This window comes from Hipposideros armiger, unplaced genomic scaffold (genome assembly GCF_001890085.2).
Source record: "Hipposideros armiger isolate ML-2016 unplaced genomic scaffold, ASM189008v1 scaffold_15, whole genome shotgun sequence".
In the NCBI taxonomy this organism is placed as follows: domain Eukaryota; kingdom Metazoa; phylum Chordata; class Mammalia; order Chiroptera; family Hipposideridae; genus Hipposideros; species Hipposideros armiger.
This window is the reverse complement of record NW_017731365.1, coordinates 4,999,529-5,026,098: the sequence shown is the minus strand read 5'-3', so window position 1 is coordinate 5,026,098 and position 26,570 is coordinate 4,999,529. Positions and strand designations below refer to the sequence as shown.

The 26,570-nt window shown below is 37.2% G+C and overlaps 1 protein-coding gene across 4 annotated transcripts in view; it reads left to right on the top strand.

Moving 5' to 3' along the window:
* The window catches only part of MICU1 (mitochondrial calcium uptake 1), a 216,148-nt gene that overhangs the window by 118,981 nt on the left and 70,597 nt on the right, over positions 1 to 26,570 (top strand). For all 4 annotated transcript variants that reach the window (XM_019625591.1, XM_019625582.1, XM_019625577.1 and 1 more), the window contains 2 exons: positions 7,190 to 7,272; positions 15,860 to 16,057. In XM_019625591.1, coding sequence (XP_019481136.1) covers positions 7,190 to 7,272; positions 15,860 to 16,057 — 281 coding nt within the window. The remainder of the gene's footprint in view (positions 1 to 7,189; positions 7,273 to 15,859; positions 16,058 to 26,570) is intronic.

Genomic DNA, 26,570 nt, shown 5'->3' with positions numbered 1-26,570 from the left:
CCAAGCCAGCTCTTAACCAACGCGCCACTCGGCCGGCCCTCTATGTTATTTTTTTATATATTTCTTATATATAACAGTTTTATTCAGTCTGAGAGCATTTTTTTCATAGAGAAGTGTAGTTCATTTAACTTTGTTTTGATTGATTTGCCTTACTTCTGTCACTTTATATTATGTTTTCTGTGGTTTCTTGGTATTTATTTCTCTTTTAAGCTTTTATTTTATTCATTGGGTTTTTTGCCCCAGTAATTTCAATACTGTCCTATTAGTGGTAACCTTTGAATTAAATTAAATGTGTGTGAATACATCTGTGGGATTGGGAGGCGGTATGGCTTTTATATCGAGAGTGAAGTCATTCACTTCTTTTGATGTCTTCTATTGGAAGCTGAGAAATTTAGCTCTTCCTTTCACTTTCTTCTGTCTGCTTAGTTTATATAATTTTACTAATTTGGTATTTTTTTATTCCAAGTCATTATTTTTAAATAATTTTACATTCTATATTTTCTCTTAAAGAGTATTTCTCATATGTCATTATTTTATGACCACTTTGGTATAATAGCTAAGAGTGCATGTTTTAGTAGATTGCCTGGATTTGAATGCTGGCTCTGTGACCCTGGACACACTATACTATAGTTCCCTCTTTTTTAACGGGGTAGATATTATACTACAATGTCACAGAGTGGTTGGGAGGATTAAATAATTCATATATAGTGCCTGACACATAATAAACATTTAGGAAATGCCAAATGCCATGATACATTGTAATAATTACCATTATTTACCCTTAACTCTGTCATACTGATTTTATTCTCACTTCTTCATTGATCTCATCTTTCTTGTCTTTATTTCTTTATTTTGATTGATTTTTGTTGTTGTTGGCTGAGGAATTTCTTCAACCAGAAGTTGACAAACTTATTTTTTAAAGGGCAAGGTAAGTATTTCAGGGTTGCAAGCCATAAGGTCTCTTTCACAGCTACCCAACTCTGCCCTTGTAGCTCAAAAGCAGCCAGGACAATATATAAACAAGTGTCTAGCCAGAGCTCATAATTTACCAACCCTCGATCAAGACTTGTGGAATTTTTTGTGGAATTTTATTAGGAAGTGTATGTGATTATACAATTTCAAAGTCCTTGCATGTCTGAGACGATCTTCTGTTGCTAATATAGGTCAATGCTGACTTCACTTCTATGTAATCCTCAGATTGCAGTTGTTTTCCCTCAAGATTCTGTAGAACTTGCTCTGTAGTGTTCAGGTGTTGTGCAGAATTATGATACAACCTAGGCCTTTCTTCTTTATATTAACTAATGTTTCTTCCTCCTGGATAGTTGAAGATCTTTTTCGTTATCCTTGGCATTGATTATTTCACCAGGGGAATTTTTTTTTCTGTTCTGTATTAAAAGAGCAAAGCTAAGAAGAACTAAATTGATGTATTTACATACCATGAACTTCAGCAATTTGAGATTGCCTTATTGTGTCTTTTCCCTGCTAAGGAAATTTTCTAGATATTGTATTCCAAAAGTCAGCAATGAAAATTTTTATCATTTTATCATTTCAAATTGCACATCATGTGAGAAACTAGATACTTTAAGTGGTAGAATGCTCACTATTTCATATTATATGGTTTGGTCTCCCTGTAAGGCAGTTTAATGGCAGCATACAGCTGCACAACCATGGAAAATATATTCAGGAAACAGTCTAATTAATTTAAATTTCTTTGAGCATATTAAATCACTAAATGGTAAGAAACTAAAATTTGTAGTACAGTCAAAAAGTTACTACAGTGTTTTAAATTCTAATTCTAGCAAAACCAACAGAAAAAGTACTTGCTTTTAACTTTATTTCATAGCACAATGTCTTCTACAACCAATTATAGTTCATGTGGATTTTTTTTTCTTCCCATTCCAGATCTTGAATTTCAGGAATAATTATTTGCCATGTTTCGGGGCAGATTCCGTAGTTAGTTATTCCTCTTGTCTCCAGTGACTTCAGGTGGCAAGATTAATAGTGAATATTTTGGTGAATAGATACTTCTACAAAACAGAGATGAGGGCTCGCCTGACTATGGGACTTCTGAGTTAAAACAGAAACTATAATAGTTAAATTTTTGAGCTGCTGAAATTATTCACATTATGCCTTATTTCGCATCAATATGCCTTTGTATACAGTTAGCTGTGTATAAAAATTAAATATAAAATACATAGCTTTATAAAAAGAAGTAATTCTTGACTTTGTGCTTATCTTTTATCATTCTTTAAGCCTTTTATGTTTTTCAAATATTTTCAGCCCTTTTTATTAGCTATAGTGTTAATATGGTACTTCTGAAACTATTAGAAAATGCTGAAAAGGCTAACAAATTATCTAAGAGTACCTGTAAAATAGTTACTAACAGAAATGAAATCAGACTTACAAGGCAACTAGGTCAAAGAAAAGAAAATTGATCTACTGTTGCTTAAGTGTGTTTAAAATAATTCTTACATTTTCATTTTGTGTAGCACCCTCCTTCTGAAGCTAAATCATCCCGAGAAAATGGTAGAGTACAACTATAACACATTATACCATAGGAACTTTTCCTTGGAGGACATTTAGTCCTGTCCAAAACACCAATGGAGACATCAGTTTCATGAAAAAAGATCATTGATATTTGGTCCTGTCCACAATGTCCACACTTAGAAAACTTCCCTGGTTTCAAAGAGCCCAGAATGTTTACTTGTACTTTTGGTTTACAGGGTTCATACATAAAAAATACTCTCATGTTTTATTGGTTGTGGCTGTACTGCCAGCATAGCCCTTCTCACCTCGGTAACCTAGCTCATAATGGCACATGGGGTGAGGTGGATGGGTCAACTGGACCACACGTCTCTGTGGATGTTTTCGAGGGGACCAAATGTCTGCTAACTGAACTTTTTTGTCCACTCTGTGTAAAGTGTAGAAAGATTTTTTCCAGATTGTGCTTAGCCATCATAGTTGGGAGAATTCAGAAGAATTGAGGAAGGGGCACTTTTTAAAAATCTAATCTTGTAAGTTTTTCTCTCCCTTTCCCTAAGCCTAATGTTATGTTAGAAAGCAAGATACTAAAGCCCTCGTGTAAGAATAATGCTACAACATTAGTCTGCAAAGAAGCAGTCCTGTTGTTTCTAGAAAGAGTAACTCATTCCATAATTAACTATATTTAGGATACTGTATTGAAAGGAGGCATTGACCATCTAAAGTACCCCAGAGGAAGGCTATTAGGATGTTGAAGTTCTGGGAGTAAGTTCTGAGAGCCTTAGTGGAGACATGGTAATATATCTTTATGGATTCAGAGGACTATCAAATGGTGAGGAAACAGATGTATTTTTATTTCTCTAGAAAATTACACTGTGACAATTTGTAGGAGCTAAGCTGGATTAGATTTGGGCTCTACATGAGAAAAAAAAACTCAATTAATATGGCCAACAATGATTAGACCTCAGAAGTGGTGACCACCTTCTCAGAAATAATCAGAGGCATGTGTTCATGCTTACAAATTCAGTGGGCAGGTTCATCATTGATGAGAGGTTTACTACAGTCTAAACTTTTTTTCTAATTCAGAGCTCTCTGATATTGCATATTAGTTACCTCATTTGTCCCACAACATCCCTTTAAAACAGGAATGGTGCAGGTAGGTGTGGTAGGAGAATCAAACCAACAGAAAATAAGAAACTTGTATAGAATCTAATTTTTTTTTGTCTGTTTATTCCATCAGTACTACCAAAAAACAGTTTAAGGCATAATGACTCATTCAGTCATTTAAATGACCTGGGCACATGCCTTTACAGAATTCACAGGACTGTAAGAATAAAAGGTTACAGTAAAGTTAAAATGTTAAGCATTCTATGTAACCTCTGTCATCAGTGGAGATAGGGAATGAAAATGCTGCTTTAATTCATCTGTGGCAACATATGGACTGGCTCTTGTCAAATTTCCCCCTATTTCTATTTATTTGGACTGTGTTCCTCTTGCTGCTGTGATGCCACCTCTTCTGTCACTGCTTCCTTTCTCTTTTCTTTCAACTGCATTCTACCCTTTCTTCACTCTTATCTTCATCGCTCAGTTCTCTGGGGGCAACTTCATTTCAGGCTCTTTGCAAACTAACCACCTTTACGCTAATGACTCCCAGCTTTAGCACCTCTTGTCTAAGCTCTTGATCCATATTTCTAACTATCTCCTGAACATTTTCATCTGAATATGCTATTGACCCCTTGAATTCAGCAGGTCCTAGCTGAACCCATTTTATTTCTCAAACCTTTTCCATCTCTTTTTTTTTTTTAAGATTTTTATTGGGGAATTGGGGGAATGGGAACAGTGCTGGGGAATTGGGGAAGGGGAACAGACAAATTGCTGTTGTTTTGGTCTTCAGTCTAGTTGTGGAGGACGTTGCTTCACTGGCCCAAGTTGGCACCATCATTGCGTTCTTCCGAGTGAGGCAGATCAGTCGCCGGCTTCTGGACGGCTGCTGGCCGCTCACGCTGGCTGCTGGCTACACACGGTAGCCCATGGCAACCTACTGCCACAGGGGCTGCAGCCTACACAGTCACCGGCGACTCACAGCAGCCCAGCTCCAGGTTGAGCTGTTGTTCAGCATCTTAGCTGTAGAGGGCAGTGTCACTGGCCCTCATATGTGGGATCCAAACCGGGGACCTCTGGCGTCCCAAGCCAGCTCTTAACCAATGCGCCACTCGGCCAGCCCTCCATCTCTTTTATCTTTTAGTTACGTGCAACTACCCAGTAACCTAAGCCAGTCATACTGTCATCCATTTTTACTCTCAGCTCATAACACCTAATTAATCATTAAGTTGCATAATTTCTGCCTTACGTTATTTCAGATTTGTTTCCTCCTCTCCATTACACACTGCCATCACCCCAGTTCACAGTTTTATCATTTATAAGAACTTCAGTGATCTTCTCTTAAGCTGGTTCTTGTTTTCCAACTCATCCTTCACACTGTAGCCAGAGAGGCCCTTTATAAATGCCTGTTTGATTGTGTCACTTCTCTACTGAAAACTTTCAGTGGCTTCGTATGGTTTGCAGTTGTTACAATCTCAACTATCTACAAGGATTAAACAAATAATGTATACGAGTGAAATGGGTCAAGTGTGAGGCAATAGGGGAGAATAGGAGAGTATATTCCTGTCCAAAGAAATTCATATTCAGAATTTTTAAAAACACTTGACAAACCTAACTGAGAATCTGATGTTGCCTGTGGGTCTCCAGCTAGTGTGGCCAAATCTACACTACTGAGAACAGCATATGCAGTGTTTCATTGATATCAGTTTTGTCTATGAGATGAACAACTTGGAGCTCTCAGCTATTGCAGAGACTGATGTAACCAGTGAGTCATGTTTTGTTGTTGTGTTTCTAGGCCAGAACATACCTGAGTAAAGATTATGTGTTTATTATTGAAAGTACCACTGTCTTCATATTGGAGGCCATGGAGTATAAAGTTTATGGACTTTGGAGTCAGCATTGACTGGTTCTGTCACATATTAGCTGTGTGATTTTAAGCTAGTCGCTTCATGGTTTTGAGCCCCAATTTCTTCCTTTGTTTAAAAAATAAAGAAATGTCACTTTGAGGGGTAAAAAGTGTAACTATGTTGTAGAGCTGAAACTAATTCTAAAAAATGTTTATTTCACAATAAAAATAAATAAATTACTGAAAAAAAATAAATAAAAGCTTTCAAGATTGAGAGTGTAATATCAGATAATCAACAGCTTTAAGTTATTCACCTCAGTGCTTGGCACATAGTAACTCTTCAGTAAAAGATAGCATCCAGACAGGTAGAAAAATTTAAGAGTGGCAATAAATATACAAAAATCTAATTCCCCTAGCTGCATCCTTGTCAGCAATTGCACTTGGGGCCTAAAGAAGACCAAACCTGTTGGAAGCCATTATCAAGTGAGGCAGGCAATCGGAAGCCGACAGGCACATGATTTTCCCATGCAACTAAAAACCAGGAGCACACCAGCCTAGCTGGCTAGCTAACTGAAAGTGTAATTTAAGCCTAGATGGTCAATTTGTTGTTGACAAATTCATGAGCAAGATGGGAATATGGACTTGCTACAACTATGCATAATGTACTAAGCCCCCTTTTTTGTCTACATATAATCTTTCAAATTTCTTTTAGAAAAAGTTATAGTAGCTGAAAATTTAATGCATTTGTATTAGGTTATTTTATTTTGGTTTATTCTCTCACCAAAGGAAGGAAATAAACTACTTTGTTTTCTTTATCAGAACATTTGGCATGGTAAGGAAGGAAGGCTGTTACATTTATATTTCATTCTAATGCACAAGTATATTAATTATGTTTTGATTGATCTAGGAATAAGGAAGTCTTAAAGAGCTTTCATCATTCACTTCAGGGAAAGAAAATATACCATCTTCTCAAACTTTGCATTTTTCACTTTATATTTTAAATTTCAGCTTAATTTAAACATTTAAGTATACTTAACTCAGTAACTTGTGTACCTAGCTAACATGGTTGAAACAGGAGGCTGAGTAGCTAGCAGTATGCTTTTCTACCTTACCAGAGCTCCAGTGATAATGAGCAAATTAGTATAGATAACCTGTTGGCAGAATGACATCCACTGAACTCCTGACTGTACTTAAAAGGGAGAGACTAGAAAGAACAAAGTAGAAAGCTGACTTGTTTTTTAAAAGCAAGACAAACACTGTTTGACTTGAATGGAGACAACATTTTTGTATTCAAAATGAGGAAAGGGGTGAAAGGAAGTGGGAGAGAGTATATGTATAGTATATCTTTTTAGAATTTCAACTTTGTAGCAGTAATATCTCACCCCAGACAGACTTTCATGCCCAGGTAAATAATACTGTATTTAAGTAACAGAGCAATAACATTAGTATTATACAACTAAAAGGATGGTGTCTAAGAGAGCAAAGCTGATATATTTAAGAGTGTTGAAACACAAAGATAAGACAAGTGCTGTCTTTACTGGCCATGGTAAAATCTCTTGCTTTTCAGGAGTATTGCTAAAAGATTGGTCTAGATAAATATAGTAGTATTCTGTGACTTGATATTACATTTTAGTGTTTAACTGATTTTCTTAAAGGACTGATTTTTTTATTTTTGGTCAATGCCAGCTAATTATTTTTCTTTTTCACCCTCTCTCCCTTCTTCCTTCCCTCTTATACTTCCTTTCTTCTTTGTACTTGCAGCTCCTCAAAGAAATTTTGAAATTGCCTTCAAAATGTTTGACTTGAATGGAGATGGAGAAGTAGACATGGAGGAGTTTGAACAGGCAAGTTGTCCTGGAGACAGTCCCTTTAAATACATTAATATTTAACCCACGTTCATGTGCCTTGGAGTTATTTTGGCCTTGGTCAGTGTATTCAGATGCTATCCAATTTTTAAAGTATGTAATGTGTCATTTTTCAAAATTATTCATACTTTTTACAGGTGGGGTTTTTATTTGTTTTTCACTCCAAATGTAAGGAATTATTTGAACATATGATTAATGTCAAGATTTGCTCTGATTTCCCGACATGAGTTAGACCATAATGCTGAAAGGCTAAGTTATAGATATTCAGTCATATGTTCAGTCAACATTTATCAGACAGCTTCTTTGTGCCAGGCGGTTCCAGAATACAGGATGAATGACATGTTCTGGAAGGATTTCTATAGGAGAAGGAAAAATGCTACTATGCCTTTGACTATAGTAGGTTCCAGCAAAGATATATACAGTTTCTTCTGAATCCTAGGAGGAGATTACAGTTCCAAAATAAAACTCCTGTCATTGGAGCACCATGGTACCTCCCCAAATACAATTATTATGATTCTCAGAAGTGGTTTCAAAACAGGAAAAAAAATCTATGTAAGAAGACAACATTTTTGTATTCAAAATGAGGGAAAGGATAAAAAGGAAATGAGAGGGAGTGTCAGGTACAGTATATCTTTAAAATAAGAAATGCACAAAGATAAATGTTTCAAAATACCTAGAGACATTTATTCAAATTCGTACCCTATGTCCATTATACATTCTAAAATGTACACAATCAACTTATAATTAGTATTATACTACTTCCCATAAAATGTAGAAACTTTGCAACCATATAGTTCCATTTACCCCTTCTCCATTTTTTCTGCTATAGTTGTCCGATGTATTAATCTGCATACGGTGATCCTCCCTTATCCACAGGGGAAGCATTCTAAGACCAGTGGATACCTGATACCTTGGGTAGTGCTGAACTCTAGATATACTATTATTAATATTATTAATATGTTTTTTTCCTGAACATACGTATGCTGCGTGACTTCTCTTTGGCATATCCAAATTGTCAGCATCACTACTCTTGTGCTTTGGAGCCATCATTCAGTAAAATAAGGATAATTTGAACAGAAACACTGTGAGACTGGGTCAGTCAATCTGATAACCAAGATGGCTACTGAGTGGGGAGTGTATATAATGGGGAGATGCTCAGCATAGGGATGACTCACATCCCAAGTGGGACGGAGCAGGCCAGCGAGAGATTTCATCACACTACACAAATCGGACCACAATTTAAAACTTACGAGTTTTGTATTTCTGGAATTTTTCATTTAATATTTCTAGCCCATGGTTGACCGTGGATAACTGAAACCACGGAACACAAAACTACAGATAAGGAGGAACTACTGTATATTATAAACCCCATAATACATTATAATTTTCACTTTACTAACATGTATTTTTAAGAAAATAAGAGAAAAAATAGTCTGTTATGTTTACTCACATATTTACCATTTCTGAAGCCTTTCATTCCTTCCTGAAAATCCTAGTTTCCATCTGTTATCATTTCCCTTCAGTTGGAAAAACTTTCTTTAGCATTTCTTGTAGTTCACATCTGTCAGTGATTAATTAATTTATGTCATCATTATTTTTGGAAGGAAATTCTACATGCAGAGTTCTAGATATAGATGTAACATTCCCAGTTATTGCTTCACAACTTCTGATTCGTTTTGATGAATGTCACTTGTTATTTGAATCATTGTTCCCCTCTATGTAATATACTGTTTTTCCCTCTCTGCTTTCCAGATTTTCTCTTTATCTTTGATTTCTAGAAATTTGATTATGAGGTGTTTCAGTGTGGTTTTCTTTGTACTTATCTTTCTTGGTATTTAATGAGCAAATAGCTCATCTATAAATTTACCTATAAATTTATGGTTTTTATCAAAGTTGAGAAGTTTATTGCTATTATTTCTTAAAATTTCTTTTTGTTTGACCCTATTCTCTCTCACTTGTCGTTCTGGGACTCCAGTAACACAAATGTTAGACCATTGTCTCACAAATCTCTGAAGCTCTGTTTATTTATTTTTTCAATCTTTTCTCTCTACTTTTCAGACTGTATAATTTCTATTGATTTGTCTTCATGTTCACTGACTCTTCCATCATAGCATCTCTGCTGTTAAACAATCCACTAAATTTCAGATGTTGCATTTTTCAGTTCTAGAACTTTTCATTTTTGATGTTTTCTTTCCCATCTGAAGTGTCCCATCTTTTCCATATTTTATATACTTGAGTACTATCATCATAACCACTTTAAAATCCTTGTCTGCTAATTTCCAACATCTGGGTGCTCTAGAGATTGATCTCCATTGATTGCCTTTTCTCTTGAGATTGAGCCAAATTTTCCCATTTCTTCAGATGTCAAGTAATTATGGATTGTAGTCTGGATATTATAAATGACATATCATAGACTCTAGATTTGGTAATAGTCACCTGAAGAATATTTGTGTTTTAGCAGGCTTTTAGCTCAACTGGATTTGTGTGGAATTTATGTATGGAATTTGGGGCTCCCCTCTTTGGATTTCTCCTTTGTAGGATTTCTTCTTTTCAGTGGCTGCAGTTGCCCCAAAATCTGTCCTCTGGTTTTTCAAGCCAGAAAAACTGAGGGCACCAATCCTTCTGATGCAAACTTCCTTCAGGTTGGGAGCTGTAGAAAGTTGGAATCTCACCCAGGGCTGTTCCCCCTCTTCCGAGCCTCAACTCCCCTTCAATATATGCCCCTGATCACTCTCTAGTGCCTTCAGTTAGGTGTTTGGTGTATTTTGTCCCTGGTATATAATTGTCATCTCAGGGAGGATTGGCCTGAAAGGAGCTATTCATCTATTACCAGAAGTGGATTAAGGACTATTTAAAATTAAATGCTAAGAGAGGGCTTCAGACAGGCCTAAGAATCAGGAAGGAAAGAAACAAATGTGGGGCCGGCCAAGTGGTTCAGTTGGTTAAGAGCTTGCTCAAGAGTACGAGCTCAGAGCAACAGGGTCACCGGTTCAATTCCCACATGGGCCAGTGAGCTGCACCCGAGCTGAGCTGCCGCTTAGCTGCCAACAGGTGACAGGATGGCTCAGCTGAGCACATGCTCCTAACAACAAGGTTGCCTGTTCGAGATGGTAGGCTATGCCTGCCAACAACTAAAAGACTGAACTCGGCACCTTGAGCTGAGCTGCCGCCTGGGTGACTCGGGATACAGCATGTGCTCTTAACAAGGCTGCCGGTTCAACTCCTGCATGGGATGGTGGCTACGCCCACCTGCAACTAATTGAACAGGGCACCTTGAGCTGAGTGGCGTGACTGGACTTGGAGCTGAGCTTGCTGCGCCCTCCAAAACTAAAATTAAAGGACAACAACTTGGCTGTTCCCCTTCCCCAATTCCCCAACACTGTTCCCCTCCCCCAATGTCCAAACACTGTTCCCCTCCCCCAATGTCCAAACACTGTTCCCCTCCCCCAATTCCCCAATAAAAATCTTAAAAAAAGAAAAAAGAAACAAACAAAAGTGGGAGAGGGGGAGAAGGAAAGGATGAAGAGAAATAAAACATAAAAAAAAATGGTTTAGAAATAGCCTCAGAAATTACTTAGGGTACTCCTCAGGAGCAAAATTGCTGTAACCTCCCTACTTCTGTTATAGACACAAAACTCTAGATTTTAGTTTAGGGCACATATGTATTGTTTTTGGCATTGCTCCTGACATGCTGAATGACTCAGATGCTGAATGACACGGGGCAGTCATTTCACCATTCTGTTCACTCGTCAGAGAAGGGAATGCTAATTTCATCTAATGTGATCCCTTGATAGCTGGCCTGTTAACCTGATACAACTTATAATATTGATCACATGTAAATGCTCTTTAGAAGAAAATCAAAAAGTAATTATAAGGCCGGCCAAGTCGCGCGTTGGTTAAGAGCTGGCTTGGGATGCCAGAGGACCCCGGTTCGGATCCCACATATGAGGGCCAGTGACACTGCCCTCTACAGCTAAGATGCTGAACAACAGCTCAACCTGGATTTGGGTTGCTGTGAGTCGCCGCGACGGCTTACGCTGCAGCCCCTGCCTGCTGCAGTGGGTCGCCATGGGCTATCATGTGTAGCCAGCAGCCAGCGTGAGTGGCCAGCAGCCACCATGAGCGGCCGTCCAGAATCCGGCGACTGATCTGCCTCGCTCAGGAAGAGCGCAATGATGGTGCCAACTTGGGCCAGTGAAGTGATGTCCTCCACAACTAGACTGAAGAACAAAAGGACAGCAACTTGTCTGTTCCCCTTCCCCCAATTCCCCAATAAAAATCTTAAAAAAAAAAATAATTATAAGGCAGCTCATGAGTGAACGACTCTCAGAAGTTTCTCCATCTTTCTACATTTTACTTTCTTGGGAAATATAATAATTTATTAAGTTGAAAGTACACTAGGCTTTCAGTCGTTGACACTTTGCTCTGATTTCCCAGGTAAACAGGTATTCCCTTGACAGTGTATTTGTCTCGCTTAAAAAGTTAAACAGAACCAGTATGAGGATGTTTCACATTTCATCATCATGTAGCTTCAAAATTAATGTTGCATGAGCAGATTAATAGCTAATATTACTTTCATTCATCTTTTTCTAAAATTACTTTGCTCATGCTTAAGCATAAATTACTAAAAAGGATTTGTCAACTGTAAATAGTAAGAGTAAGTTTTCTCTTACCTTTCTATCACACAAATCTTTTTTTTTTTTAGCTGAGCCATCCTGCCACCTGTTGGCAACTCAGCAGCTGCTCAGCTCGGGCTGGGACTCGAGCTGCTGTTGCTCAGAGCTCAAACTCTTGAGCGAGCTCTTCAAATCTTTTTTTTTAACCCATTTCATAGTAAATCATAAAACAGAACTAATCTAGCAAAAAATATTAACTGTTTGGGCTACATTCACCCAATCCATGACATAAGTGGTTTTAGTATCAAAGTGTGAGAAGTGATAGTTATCAGATGTGAAACAGAAGAAAAGGAATGAGATTTTATTCCGAGATCATGTTTTATATTTCTCTTGATTTTCTCCACAACATATAACATATAGTAAGCATTCATTGACATGTTTTGATTGATTCTCATGTTATACCCTTAGCAAGTTATCTAAATAAAAATATTTTAAGAAAATATTTCCCAACTGAGAAATGCTAAGGAAACAGTATATCTTTATCTCTCTCTCTCTCTCTCTCTCTCTCTCTCTCTCTCTCTCTCTCTCTCTCTCTCTCTTTCTCTCTCTAACTCTCTCTCTCTCACACACACACACACACACAACCTAGTGATACACTTTTTTAAAAAGTTTTTAAAAGAACACTTACAGTTAGTAATCGTTTACACATAAGTGTGACAATATCTGGACACTGCTATTACTAATCATTAATGAAGATGCTGTAGCATTAGCTAATTTTCCCTAAAAACATTTTTTCCCAGTCATTTATACACACACCCTCAGCATTACACTTTTGAAGCTAACATATACAGTTTCCACAATAGGAGGGATGTAAACTGTAATATTTATAGCCACAGGCAAAGTTTAAATCATGGTATGTCCTGACAGTAATCCTCAATCGTGGTTCACTGCTATTAGAAAATTCTTCAATTCTCCTACTTATATAAAATGAATTTCATATTGCCTTCAAATAGAAGAAGCATTTTTCTGATCATCTTGTATTTCAACTTAAAGTCTAAAAAACTTCAACTTAAATAATTTAAAAGTCCATTATATACCTGGCTTTCTTTCTTTCTTTTTTTCTTTCTTTTTTTTTAATCAGTTTCAGGTGTACATAACAACATAATGATTAGACATTTATACCCCTTACAAAGTGATAACTCCCTCCCAGTCTACTACCCCTTTGTCATCGTATACAGCTGTTACTATACCATTGACTATATTCCCTATGCTGTTCTTTACATCCCGTGACCATGTATATATATTTAAGTATAGTTGACATTCATTATTATTCTACATCAGCTTCACGTTTATAGCACAGTGCTCAGGCATGTACACAGTCTATGAAGTGATTTCCCCAATAAGTCTAGTACCCATCTGGCACCCTACATAATCTATACAGTATTATTGATTATATTCCCCATACTGTATTTCACATCTCCGTGCCTATTTTGTGACTACCAGTTTGTACTATCCAACAAATAAATAGTGTTCTCTTCACTCTCAAAGCTGTGGTGAAAAAAAGATAGTTTTTTTTTTCTATATTTCTGAGTCTATTTCTGTTTTGTTTGCTTGTTTATTCTGTTCTTTAGATTCCACATATAAGTGAGATCATATGATATCTGTCATTCTGAGTCTGACTTATTTCACTTAGCATAATATTCACTGTGTCCATCCATGTTGTTGCAAATGGTAAGATTTATTTATTTATTTATTTATTTATTTATTTATTTATTTATTTATTTATTTTAAGATTTTATTGGGGAATTGGGAAAGGGGACCAGCCAAGTTGTTGTCCTTCAGTCTTAGTTATGGAGGGTGCAGCTAGCTCAGCTCCAAGTCCAGTCGCCATCCGGCCACCCATTGGGAGCTTGCGGCCGCTCGGCTCAAGATGCCGTGTTCAATCTTAAGCCACAATCGCATGCGGGAGTCGAACCAGAAACCTTGTTGTTAGGAACACGTGCTCTCACCAGCTGAGCTATCCTGCCACCTGTTCGCAGCTCAGCTCGGGCGCAGCTCAGTGGCCCATGTGGGAATTGAACTAGCAACCCCGTTGCTCAGAGCTCGTGCTCTTAACCAACTGAGCCACTTGGCCGGTCCTCATTCTTTTTTATGGAGAGTAATACTCCATTGTATAAATGTACCACAATTTCTTTATCCAATCATCTATTGATGAGCATTTTGGTTGTTCCCATATCTTGGCTATTGTGAATAACACTGCAATAAATATAAGAGGGCATATATTTTTTTGAATTAGTGTTTTGGATTTTTTTGGATAAGAATCCAGGAGTGGAATTGCCAGGTCATAAGGTAGTTCTATTTTTAATTTTTTGAGGAAACTCCAAACCATTTTCCATAGTGGCTGCACCAATTTGCAATCCCACCAACAGTGCATGAGGGTTCCCTTTTCTCCACAACCTCGCCAGCACTTGTTTTTTGTTGATTTATTGATGATAGCCATTCTGACCGGAGTGAGGTGGTATCTCATTGTGGTTTTTATTTGCATTTCTTTAATGATCAGTGATGTTGAGCATCTTTTCAGAGATCTGTTAGCCATCTATATGTCCTCTTTAGAGAAATGTCTCTTCATGTCCTCTGCCCAGTTTTGAATTGGGTTGTTTGTTGTACAGCTGTCTTTCAAGTTTTCGTGTGCATGAGAAACAAATGTCAACGAATCTTATTTACATGGTAAAACATAAGCCCACAAAAAATCATAATCAAAAGCATTTATGATACTGACCTAGATGTATAAGGAGACTTCAAAATAATGTACTCTGTGGACTTTTCCAATGAGAAAAGTAAGGCTCTAAGAGGTTAAATGACTTGCGTAAATCTGGCTTTCGCCACAGAGCAGCACAGTCAGACCCCACATTTCCTGACTTCCCATCTAGTGTCTTTCCATTATATTGTTCCACATTTTATCGAGCCAGAGGCTTTTAAATTGTCTTAAATAAATCTTTTTTATGGTTATAGATAATAAATGAAAGACATTTAACCAAGGTAAATTTGTTGTTACAAATCTTAAGTTTCTAAGTATTTCACTTTTCTAATTTGCCAATTTAAGCATCACCCACTATATAAGACTATATATGTATTGTTTACTTATATAAGGTACTTTTATTATTTACTCTTATAATTAAAATTATATCCCAATTTTAATTATTTCAAGTAGCTGGTTTGGAGTTTGTTTGTTTGTTTTTTCGCTTGTAAAGAGGTAAAAAAGAGTGTAGGAACTAGTGAAAACAAAATTATAGCAATGGCAGTCTTGCCTCAAAAAGTTCTTTATCTAGTTGCTAGTCCCAAAAGTTATCATTTCTCAAAAAGCTCATTTAAAACTTCTCAAAGATTGAACTAATTCCCCATGTTTTTCTTGAGAATTATTGAATATTTCATACCACCTTTGTATTTCGTGTATCACTCTAATAAATATGTCTCTTAGCTGTTAAGTATTTGCCTATAGCTATGCTGTCTCTCATCACGACTAGAGTCAGCAGTGAGAAGTGTGAAATTGTTTAAAATCTCCTGTGATATGGAAGGCATTACTGTGAGGCTGATGATATTTTAGTTTTGTGAGAGAGGTTTTGTGCCTATAAACAAATGCATGCTCTTTTCTGGAGAAAGATTTTTAAGAGTCCCAGTTTTAAAGGTGTCAGGTATCTGTGTTAGAGGACTTGTTCTGCTACTTGATAGCTACTTGACCTTGAGCAAGTTATTTAACTCTGTGTGCCTCACATTCCTCATCTGTGAAACGAGTATAATCCTAGGACTTATCTCTAGGATTGTTGTGAGCAGTAAAAGAAAGAATCGTAGTACAGTGTAGGCAAATAATAAATAGTAGTTATTGTTCTAACTTTTCTCTGTTTTTCCACTTTTGTAATGTTTTTCTGGATGGGGGTTTGCTTCTCTCTTAGGTTCAGAGCATCATTCGCTCCCAAACTAGCATGGGTATGCGTCACAGAGATCGTCCTACAACTGGTAACACCCTCAAGTCTGGCCTGTGCTCAGCCCTCACAACCTACTTTTTTGGAGCTGATCTCAAGGGGAAGCTGACAATCAAAAACTTCCTCGAATTTCAGCGTAAACTTCAGCATGACGTTCTGAAACTAGAGGTAAGTATTCCTGGTACTTCAGGGGATCAGGACACTGTCCATTACATATGTACATAGAGCCACCCGGGTGGGATGCCATGCATTGTCAGCATTCTTTCAGTCTATCTCCACCTGTCACAACTGATTACTTTGAAACCTTATCAGTGGTCTACAATCTGACACCAGGTAGGAAGTTATATGTTCTGTGAAAATGTCCTGGAGTAAGATAGTTCTGGGCCTGAAAGCAAATTATGTCTGAATCGAAACTCTTAGTTGTCTTTGGATACCCTGCTCTAGGAAAATGAAATGCACGGGTCAGAGCAGTTCTCAGCCTGAGCATGTATCCCCGGGTTTGTGTTTATTGTGTAGAAGGCAGCAGGAGGTGGAGGTGAGGGGATCCCACTTAACTTAATTGAGACAGTTTGAAAAATCACAACTGAATTTCCATTTTTAATAAGAACACTGTTGTATGTCAACTATAATTTAAAAACAAGGAAAGAACACTCTTAATTATTCATGCTGTATAAGAGAAGCAGAAATATGAATAATACTAAAACTCAGATCAGACTTTGAAATGTGCTTTTATACTTGTTTTTTGGAAATGGTGTAATTGATATTCAAAGAATTTACCTCAAAAGAAAAAACAAAAAAACAAATGGATCTCTACAGTTCAGCCTCCTTGAGGAGGCTTTTGTAGCCCTTACAATAAGTGACATATATGTAAATAATACAGATTTTGCATGTACATGAGAACCCCTATAGGAAAATGGAAGACCCAAAGAAGTGGCTAGGCCTAAGAGTTTATATACGAGTTTGAGGGGCAGCTTACCTTTTTGAAGTTTGTACTCTTAACACCAGAGAAGGGGAGTCAACGTCAAGAGAAATCTGTATAAACAGACCTTGTTAAAATACTTTTTTTTAATATTTTATTGGGGAATTGGGGGCGGGAACAGCGTTGGAAAATCAGGGAAGGGGAACAGACAAGTTGCTGTCCTTTTTTTCTTCAGTCTAGTTGTGGAGGATGTCGCTTCACTGGCCCATGTTGGTATTATCACTGCACTCTTCCCAGCTGAGCATATCGGTCACCAGTCATTGGATGGTCGCTGGCTCACAGCAGCTCACGGTGGCTGCTGGCAGCTCACGCTGGCTGCCAGCCACACATGGTAGCTTATGGCAGCCCACTGCAGCAGGGGCTGCAGCCTATGCCGTCACCAGCGACTCACGGCAGCGCAGCTCCAGGTTGAGCTGTTGTTCATCATCTTAACTGTAGAGGGCACAGAGTCACTGGCCCATGTGGGATCCAAACCGGGGCCCTGCTGCTCAGAGCTGGCTTCCCAAGCCAACTCTTAACCAACAAGCCACTCGGCCGGCCCCTAAAATAATTCTTATCTTCCTTTAATCCTACCATTTATTTTAGTTATTTTTCCACAATTGCCTCTCTTTGATTCTTTCCTGCTGGTAGAGGGAGGACATCTTTCACATGGGAGTTTTATTTTCTGCTTTCAGGAGTTTAACAATTTTTGTGTAAGAGTTGGCATGTACTAGGATTCTGGACATGTGCCTTGGCCCCTACTATGCATACCTGGAGTAGTCTTTGAATACATTATAACATAATCTTGGGATGTAAATTACTTAATTTATTAGTCATATAATTGCAAATTAACACAGAGTATAGATCCAGAAAATGTAGTTAGAGAATAAGCACAAGCTAGAACTGTACTTTTAACAAACTTTAAGCGACAGTAGGGGTCATCCAGAGTGTGGAGCAGGTGCCAGCTCCACAACCCAGCCTAACTGTCATTCCTGGACACACAAGCAGGAGTCTTAGGACACTGAACATGGGACTCTGTCTTTCATCCTGAGACGATAGCAAGCTGAAAGCCCACTAACATGTATAGATTGCCAACGAGATAGAATAGTATAGAGCAGATCAGGGATTTTATACGTGTGTACCTACACATAGCCTACATCCAAATGCAAAAGAGATCTAATAGACAGTCATATCCAAGATACTTATGGTAGAAAGCCCTCTTGTATTTGACATTGACTTAGGGTCATCTGTAGGCTTTGGGCCAAGACATACCAAGACTGTTTCTGTTTGCCAGTCAACAGTTACTCATGTAAAGGAACCAATGGACCCTTGTGAAAAGAACCTAGCCTACATGTAACAAATATTCTATAAATGTTTATTAATCCTGAATTCATTCTTTCCATATAATAGCATGAGTCCAGTGAATAAGTGACTCCTTATCAGTAACATCCGTATTTCAAATTTTATGAATCAGTATTTTATCTTTCCCAGCTAGATTTATAATTCTTTGAGAAGGTGTGAATAGCAGAAAGCACCAAGGCTTTGGTGCTCTCATAATGAAACTTGGTTAAAATTTTGTTTCTACCACTTACTGGCTAAGTGACATTTGATGATTTATTTATTCTCTCAGAACCTAACTCTTCCTTTGTAAAGCAGAGTGATGTTTACATGAGATGATGTTTCTTATGGGCTGAATTGTGTCCCCCATAATTCTTATGTTGAAGCCCTAACCCCCAGTACCTCAGAATGTGACTATACCTGGAGATAGGAACTTTAAAGAGGTGGTTAAGTTAGAATGAGACCGTTAGGGTGGGCGGTAATCCAATATGACTGGTATCTTTATAAGAAGAGAAAATTAGGACCCACAATGAGACACCAGGTGTGTGCATGCACAGAGGGACAACCATGTGAGGAGACAGCAAGAGGGCAGCCAACTATATTATACAAGCCAAGGAGAGAGGCCTCAGAGGAAATCAACTCTGCCTGTACCTTGCTCTTGGACTTCCAGCCTCCAGAACTGTGAAAAAGTAAATGTTTACGTCACCCATTTGGTGATATTTTGTTATGGCAGCCTTAGCACACTAATACGGCGGTGTATGCCTAACACTACCTGGCATGTCCTATGCCTTTAATAAGCATTCTTTCACCTTGTCTTTCATACCCTCTGCCACATAGGATGGTCGATGATATGCACTTAAACAGGTCTTCTCAGATGAATGCCCAAAAGACCGTACTTTCATTTTGAAATAGCTTTCTCATAAAACATCTGGAAAATAGAGCAATTTTTGTTTTTTATGAAACACTTTTAATTTTACTTTTCAAAGTTTGGATAATTTCTCCGCTCATTAAGCACAAAATATAATGTCATCATCACAGCCAAGAAGAAAATAGAAATGATTAATAGTAACTTTCATATGGGTTTGATACAATAATTCTATCATTTTCTCACTGGTTTTACTTCTTTAATTATCTACTTTAAAATTTCAGATCAAGGAGATTTATTGTTCCATATAGTCATTTCTATCTTTTTCTCACCATAGCCTTGAGAGTGAAGAGAATGCTATTTATCTGTCGGATTTAATTTCCAGAGGGGTCAGGAAAGAGGGAGAAGTCCATGAACATTTGCTGAGCGCCTACTATGAGCCAGGCAATTTATGTATATTACATGCTTTCTTTGTTTTAATTCTTGCCGACCCTATTGGTTTCAGTGGTATTATACCCATGTCACAGACACAGAAACCGGAAGATAAAAGTCACAGAGCTATGAAATGGTAGAGCCAGGATTCCAACTCGGTCCTTTAGAATGAATTATTTTCTGTTCTTTATCTGATTGGTATCGCTTTTAGTCTGAGATGAGGTTTCTGTGTGTGACTTATTTGGAGCTCTAAAGAAAAACAAAATGTTCTGAATTTTAAAACAGAAAAAGACCAAATTTCTTGAATATCTATAGTTTACCTTCTTCAGCACCATCTTTTCCTAGTTCCTTTGCCCCTCAAATTGTGTTATGACTAAGAAGAAATATACTGGGGTTTTTTTTTTGTAATAATTTTATTATCAGTTTCAGGCATACAAAACAACATAATGATTAGACATTTACACCCCTCACAAAGTGATAATCCCTCCAAGTCTCTTACCCCTCTGACACCATACATAGCTATGACAATACCATTGACTATATTCCCTATGCTGTACTTTATCCCATGACTATAGATATAGATATAATTATAGTTGACATTCAATATTATTTTATATTAGTTTCAGGTGTATGGCACAGTGGTTAGGCATTTATGTAATCTATGATGTGAAATATACTGTTCTTTTGTGTTTACAAGATATTACCTAAATTAGCCATTTAATTTCTTTTCATAAGAATCATTAGCTTGTTAGATTTTTTTCTTTTACTATTTTAATGCTCTTAATTCTGGTCAGATTTGTTTTATTTTACCCTTATTTCTGTATTTGGGAACTCAGAAACATGGGTTTGAAGGAATGACTTAAGAATACACAGTTGTTGTTTTTTTAATACCTTCTGAAGTTATTAAAAATTCCATCTAAGACTACCAAAAACTCTTGAGTCGAGTTCCTTGGAGACAGGCACCAAGTCTAATTCCAGTTAATATGTTCATTGATTTCTTGAAGACTACCACAAATAAGATGTCAGTCAAAAATGAAAGGTAATAGAGAACTCTTTGAAAGATTATGATTAATTTTAACTTGGGGGGAGGGGAAAATGTCATAAAAATGTCATGTCAAAGAAAAGAAAAAAATAATTTATACAAGAAGAAAGAAGCCAACTCTAGAATATATAACAAGGGAACTGAAATAGTATCATCTAACAATATCAGTCTGTAGCATGATCTTTTTTATAAGTTTTGGGGTTCATATGTTTGTTGCATAACCAATCAGATTATCACATTTTAAAAAGGCATGACTATCAATTATCTGAAAGCAAATTAGATATAGTTCAAAGAATAACAGTGACTGTCTTACACTGCCAGTCTTCAAGAAAAAAATATTGAAGTTAACTAGATTTGTTCAATCAGGAAGAAAGGTAAAAGGGAAACAAAGAACTACGCTAATTATTCTCATCTGTCAATAAAAAGTAGAGCAAAGAAAAAAGAAGGTTAAGTTAAATATTAAGGAATTTTTTAAAAACTTAAAACTAGAACTACATGATAAAAAGTGCCTATGGAAATTCCAGAATCACCTACTCTTTACATCGTTAAGCTGACATTTTTGTACTCATCTCTTTAAAGTGCTCAAGTAGAATGAAATCTTGTCCTGATGCAGAGGGCCATATTAAGAAATCAGGGCCGGCCGAGTGGCTCAGTTGGTTAAGAGCTCGCTCAAGAGTTTGAGCTCTGAGCAACAGCGGTTCGAGTCCAGCCCGAGCTGAGCAGCCGCTGAGCTGCCAACAGGTACCAGGATGGCTCAGCTAAAAAAAAAAAAAAAGAAAGAAAGAAATCACCTCAGGGGCCAGCCGAGTGGCGCATTGGTTAAGAGCTGGCTTGGGACACCAGCTCTGAGCACCAGGGCCCTGGTTCAGATCCCACATGAGGGCCAGTGACACTGCCCTCTACAGCTAAGATGGTGAACAACAGCTCAACCTGGAGCTGGGCTGCCGTGAGTCGCCAGCGACAGTGTAGGCTGCAGTGAAGCTGCAGTGGGTTGCCATAAGCTACCGTGTGTGGCTGGCAGCCAGCATGAGCGGCCAGCAGCCAGTGTGAGCTGCCAAGAGCTGCCATGAGTGGCCATCCAGAGGCCGGCAACCGATCTGCCTCACCCGGGAAGAGCACAATGATCACGATACCAACATGGGCCAGCGAAGCGACGTCCTCCACAACTAGACTAAGGAACAAAAGGACAGCAACTTGTTTGTTCCCCTTCCCCTGATTCCCCAGCGCTGTTCCCCTCCCTCAATTCCCCAATAAAATCTTAAAAAAAAAAAAAAAAGAAAAGAAACCACCTCAGCCCTTTTCCTGGCCAAACGATTGTGGGAAAGGAAACCAGAAGACAAAAAGACTTTCCACTCTATAGAACTAGAACACTTGGTAAAACAGATTTCTTTTTATTTTAATAACCACTTTAGGGTTTTTGTTTTGTTTTGTTTTTTTGTTTTGTTTTCTGGGAAACTGACTCATTATTTAAACTCAGAGATGGAAGTTGACTGACTTTCGATTTAATTAAATTTCAAAACCAACATTAAATATGTTCAGTGGGATTTCCTTAAATTTTATTCTTCCACTTTTGCCTCTGTAAAGAGGAGTGCTGATAGTGATAGATCTATAGTTTCGTATTCTGTCCTTAGATGTTTTCAGCTTGAATTCTCCAAAAATCATTAAAAGGGTTATTAAAGAATATTTGTCTCTTTTAGGTATTTATAACTTAAGGAGCCAAATATGTACTTAAAAGAAAACCTTTTAAGATAACAATCCTCACTATAAAAAAATTGTAAGTTTAATGTTTGGTTACAATAATAATTGTTTCATGAGTTCATTTTTTTCTAAAAAATTTAAAGTATTTAGTCAACATGGACTGTTTTATCTTTGTCAAACTCTGACAAGGAAAGGCCATAGCAAGCATTATTTTCCCAAATGTAAAAAAAAAAAAGTAACAGGAATATATTACTTTCACCATATAAAATATTTTTTCTTGCTTCTTTCGAGTTCTTTATTTTTATCTCTTTACTTATTTCTTAAATCCAGATATTGGTTTATCCTATAAAAATTAACAAATTGGATCAGTAAAATGATCCATCCAATCTAGTAGTCTTTCTTTGCTTAAGACACTAAGGGATGTTTTAAGAAATAATCATTACTTTTAAAAATAGAAATATATAAAAAACAATACAATAAAAATTTAATTTTCTTCAACAATTCCTTATAAGTCAGTCACCCATAAGTTGATGTCAGTAGTTTTTACAGCTAATTATATTTTCTCTCTGTACCACTCATCGTGAGGTAGGTCCAATATCTTGCCCTGATGAGACCAAGTTAGCTCTCAGGGTCAGTTAGCTTAAGAGGGGGAAGTGTAAAATCCAAAGACAAAGTCTGATTTAGATTCTTGCAAATCCCTTTACATCCTCTAGCTCAGGTTCGCTATTATTTGTGAGTTAGAGATTCTCTGGCTATAGAATCAAACTGAAAATACTATATTCAGACTGTCCATAGTGATATAAAAGCTCTTTTGATGTTACAAATGTAATCTTGATAATTATTCTGTAAAATGTATACAAAACAGTGCTTGTTTGTTTCATATCTTTGGAAGAATGAAGGAAAAAGTTTTCAGAGTGATACTTCGTTGCTTAAAATATTGATATAGACATGGTTTTTAAAAGGCATCGATTGGCACTTCTGAATCTGACCTTCCAGACTGATCATTAAAGAGCAGAAAACTGTTAGAGATTGATATTTTTCTTTGCAATTGCAAAGTCAATGATATGTTAGTGACACCTTTGAAATACTTGGCAATCTCCAGGATTTTCCTACCATCAAATATCTAACTTTACATTCTAAGTTAATTTTAAACTGGCCACAAGAAAAAGTAGCTCATAAATAAGTCATGAAGATTTTATCTTTCTCCAGTGGAAATTTTTTCTCAGTCTGTCATTCAAATAGTCTTATCAACCATCCCTAAGTCGAACATAGGTGCTTCTTGACTTATGAATGAGCTATGTATCAATGTATCAAAAGTTCATGGGTTAATGATTTAGAATTCAGAATGCAGCGATAATTTTAGTTGAACACACAGCAGACTATTTAACTTAGAATAGAGTTGAATGCAATGCAGTAAAGAAGTATTATGAAAGATGATGATTGCAGATTATTAGTGTTTAATCGATACATACTCTGCTAGCTGCAGCAGTCTGTGGATGTAGGTCTCTAGTAGTTCAGTGTTTTTACAAAAGTTTGAATACATATTACATAATAAAAATACTAGCCAACATTTATTGAGAGTTTACCATGAGCCAGGCACTATTCTAAGTGCTTTATGTACATTATTTCATTTAATCTTCACAACGCTAGAGGTTGGTATTATAATTATCCACATTTAACAAATGAGGATACGGAGGCACAAAGAGGTTGAGTAACTTGCCCATGGTCTGACACATAATAAAGGAAGAGCTGAGATTCGATTCTGGGCAGGAGGCCCCTAGATTCAGCTCTTAACTATTATCTCATACTAGCTTTCCAAGAGTTGTGCTAAATGCTCAAGATACAAAGATGAATAAAACATTGTCCCTGCTTCCAAGAAGCTTATGAGAGTGAGGTGAATGAACCAGAAATTCTTGTATAGTGTTGTAAGTTCATTACTAGAGATATTCATCTGGTGCAAAGAAAGTATTAAGGGGAGTTGTAAATCAGTGTGTGAAGTAGAGGGCATGAGACTGTTCAGGGAAGGTTTCCCAGAGGGCAATATTTGAGTCAGCTCTAACTTCCTTCTGTCTAAAGAATGTTAATTTTCATTCGCTGTTTATTCTGGTTGTAGGATAGATGAGAAAGAGGCAAGGGAGCACTGAGTAACACTGGGACAGGAGCCAGAAGAGGGTGACAAAGAAAGTGACCTTTCTTATCAGGCTTAAGTTTAATGTGTCTCCTAGCTGATGTCATGTCAGTAAAGGGACCCTGTACCCTCAAGCTTGGGCCTGTGGAGATCAGTAAGAAACAGATGAGAAAGGCAGGGGGCAGAAGAGAAGAGAAACTTTCTTCCAATTTCTATAAGAACTCACTGGGCCTATGGGCAGATCACATTTGGCCTCTAAATCAGACTTAAAGAAGGATGAACTAAGTGACGTCTAGGGTATCTGAGTAGATCTTTTCATTTTTATTCCTCTTGTAGCCACCTTTAGCTGCAGATGTCTTTCTAAATTATGGTCTTTGGAATTCACGGACATTTTAAAATAAAGAATGGGGGCTTTAAAGAATGACAACTGTGCTAATGAGTGGAAAGCAGCTTGTTTGTCCTGTTCTTTTTTCCCTTCTTTTAACTAATTTGGCCTCAGCTAACTCTAGTAGATCTAATTTTTTTTTCTTTCTTAGAGGAAAAGGAGACTCTTTAAAAATAGCTTTAGCCTCTAGCCTGCCATACAGCCTTAGGACTCTAGGGAGTCTGGACAATGTCTTAGGAACCAGAGCCAACTTTGCACTAATTTGTGAATAAATAATGCATTACAGCATGTTGAATCCAGACTCTAGGCAGATGCTACTTTAAAAGTCATATATTATATTGAGTTATTATCCTCTGAATTCAGTTAACAGCACATTAACGATTTTTTGTCAAGTCTCTTTCATTTCTCGTTATTTTTCTTATCATAATAGAATGCCTTTTCTCCCTCCCCACCCACATTTCCCCTTATTTGTTTTGTATCAATCTATCACAACATTAGCATGAATGTTTTTTCTTATTAAAGCTACTTGCACTAATGAAGTATAAACGACTGTTAGTATAAACTTTTTTTTTTTAGCATTAAGAAGCTTCAAATAAAGTAATGCCAAAAAATCTTTTGAGGGATGCCCTTTTCTTTATCAGCCTTTCCTTGAGATCTAGTACCTATCTACCTAACAGAATAATAAACAAAAACCAAAAATATAAAACTTAAGTCTTTTTTCTTTTTTTTTTTTTACTAATAAATTATTGAGTGTTTAGGTATGTGCCAAGCGTTGTGTTAGATACTGAATATACAAAAGCAAGTAGACCCTGGCTCCTGAATTTAAGGAGTGATGGAATATAATCAGACTGGGAAGTTAGACAGTTATTACAGGACAGGAAGAAAAGTACAATGATGGAGGTATGCACAGAATAGGTGCACAATAAATATTTGTCAAAAGAATAATATACAATATTGTTATTTGAATTTTTTAAAAAATCGATCTGAACTTGAATTTTACCTCTTTGACTGTGGGAGCCATCATTTCTTCATTTAGTACAACTGGGATAATACCTGCCGCACAGAGTTGTAGGGAGGACATTCTGAGATAATAGAGTACCCAGCGCAATGCCTGGCTCCCAACATGCACTCTAACTCTAGGAGGGTTTATTCATTCATTCATTCATGGCCACCCATCTGTGGCTTTGGTGCCCGGCACAGGGCTTCTCCACTGAGCGCCTTCCCACAAGGGCTGGTGTCTCCTGCACTCCTTTCATTCTCAGGAGAGGAGGTGAGGGAAGAATCACTGACCTGTTTCCTGACATCTCTGTCTAGTGGCTCATCTTGATATTTTTTGCAGCTTCATCGCCGTTAATGTTTGAAAAGATTCCAGAATATTGCCAGCCTCACGGTCATGTCGATTAGCTTTTTAACCCCAAATCAGTGATTTCTGTATATCCAACTAGAAAAATAAACGAGGAGTATTGAATTCATTGTGCTGGAAGATATCACTCAGGGACATGTTTGATAATATTTTTCAAATTTCCATGTAGATACATTTATGGAGCATGATGCCAGAAATTAAACAACTGCAATGGTTTCCTTGAATACAGGATTGGCCGCTTTCCTTTGTTGGACAGCATATACAGAACCATTAATACAAAGTTATCGCTGTCATCATGGCAAGGAGTATTAATATGCTTTTATTTTCCTTCCAATATAGAAATAGTTTTTATGGATTTTTTGCAGTATTAAGATTGACGGTGCAAACTGACAAATTCTGGAAGGGTCTCATTTGCTATAGTGGAATTTCCTTACCCCTGTGGTGGTTTTTATTGTCATGATGGTAATTGTTT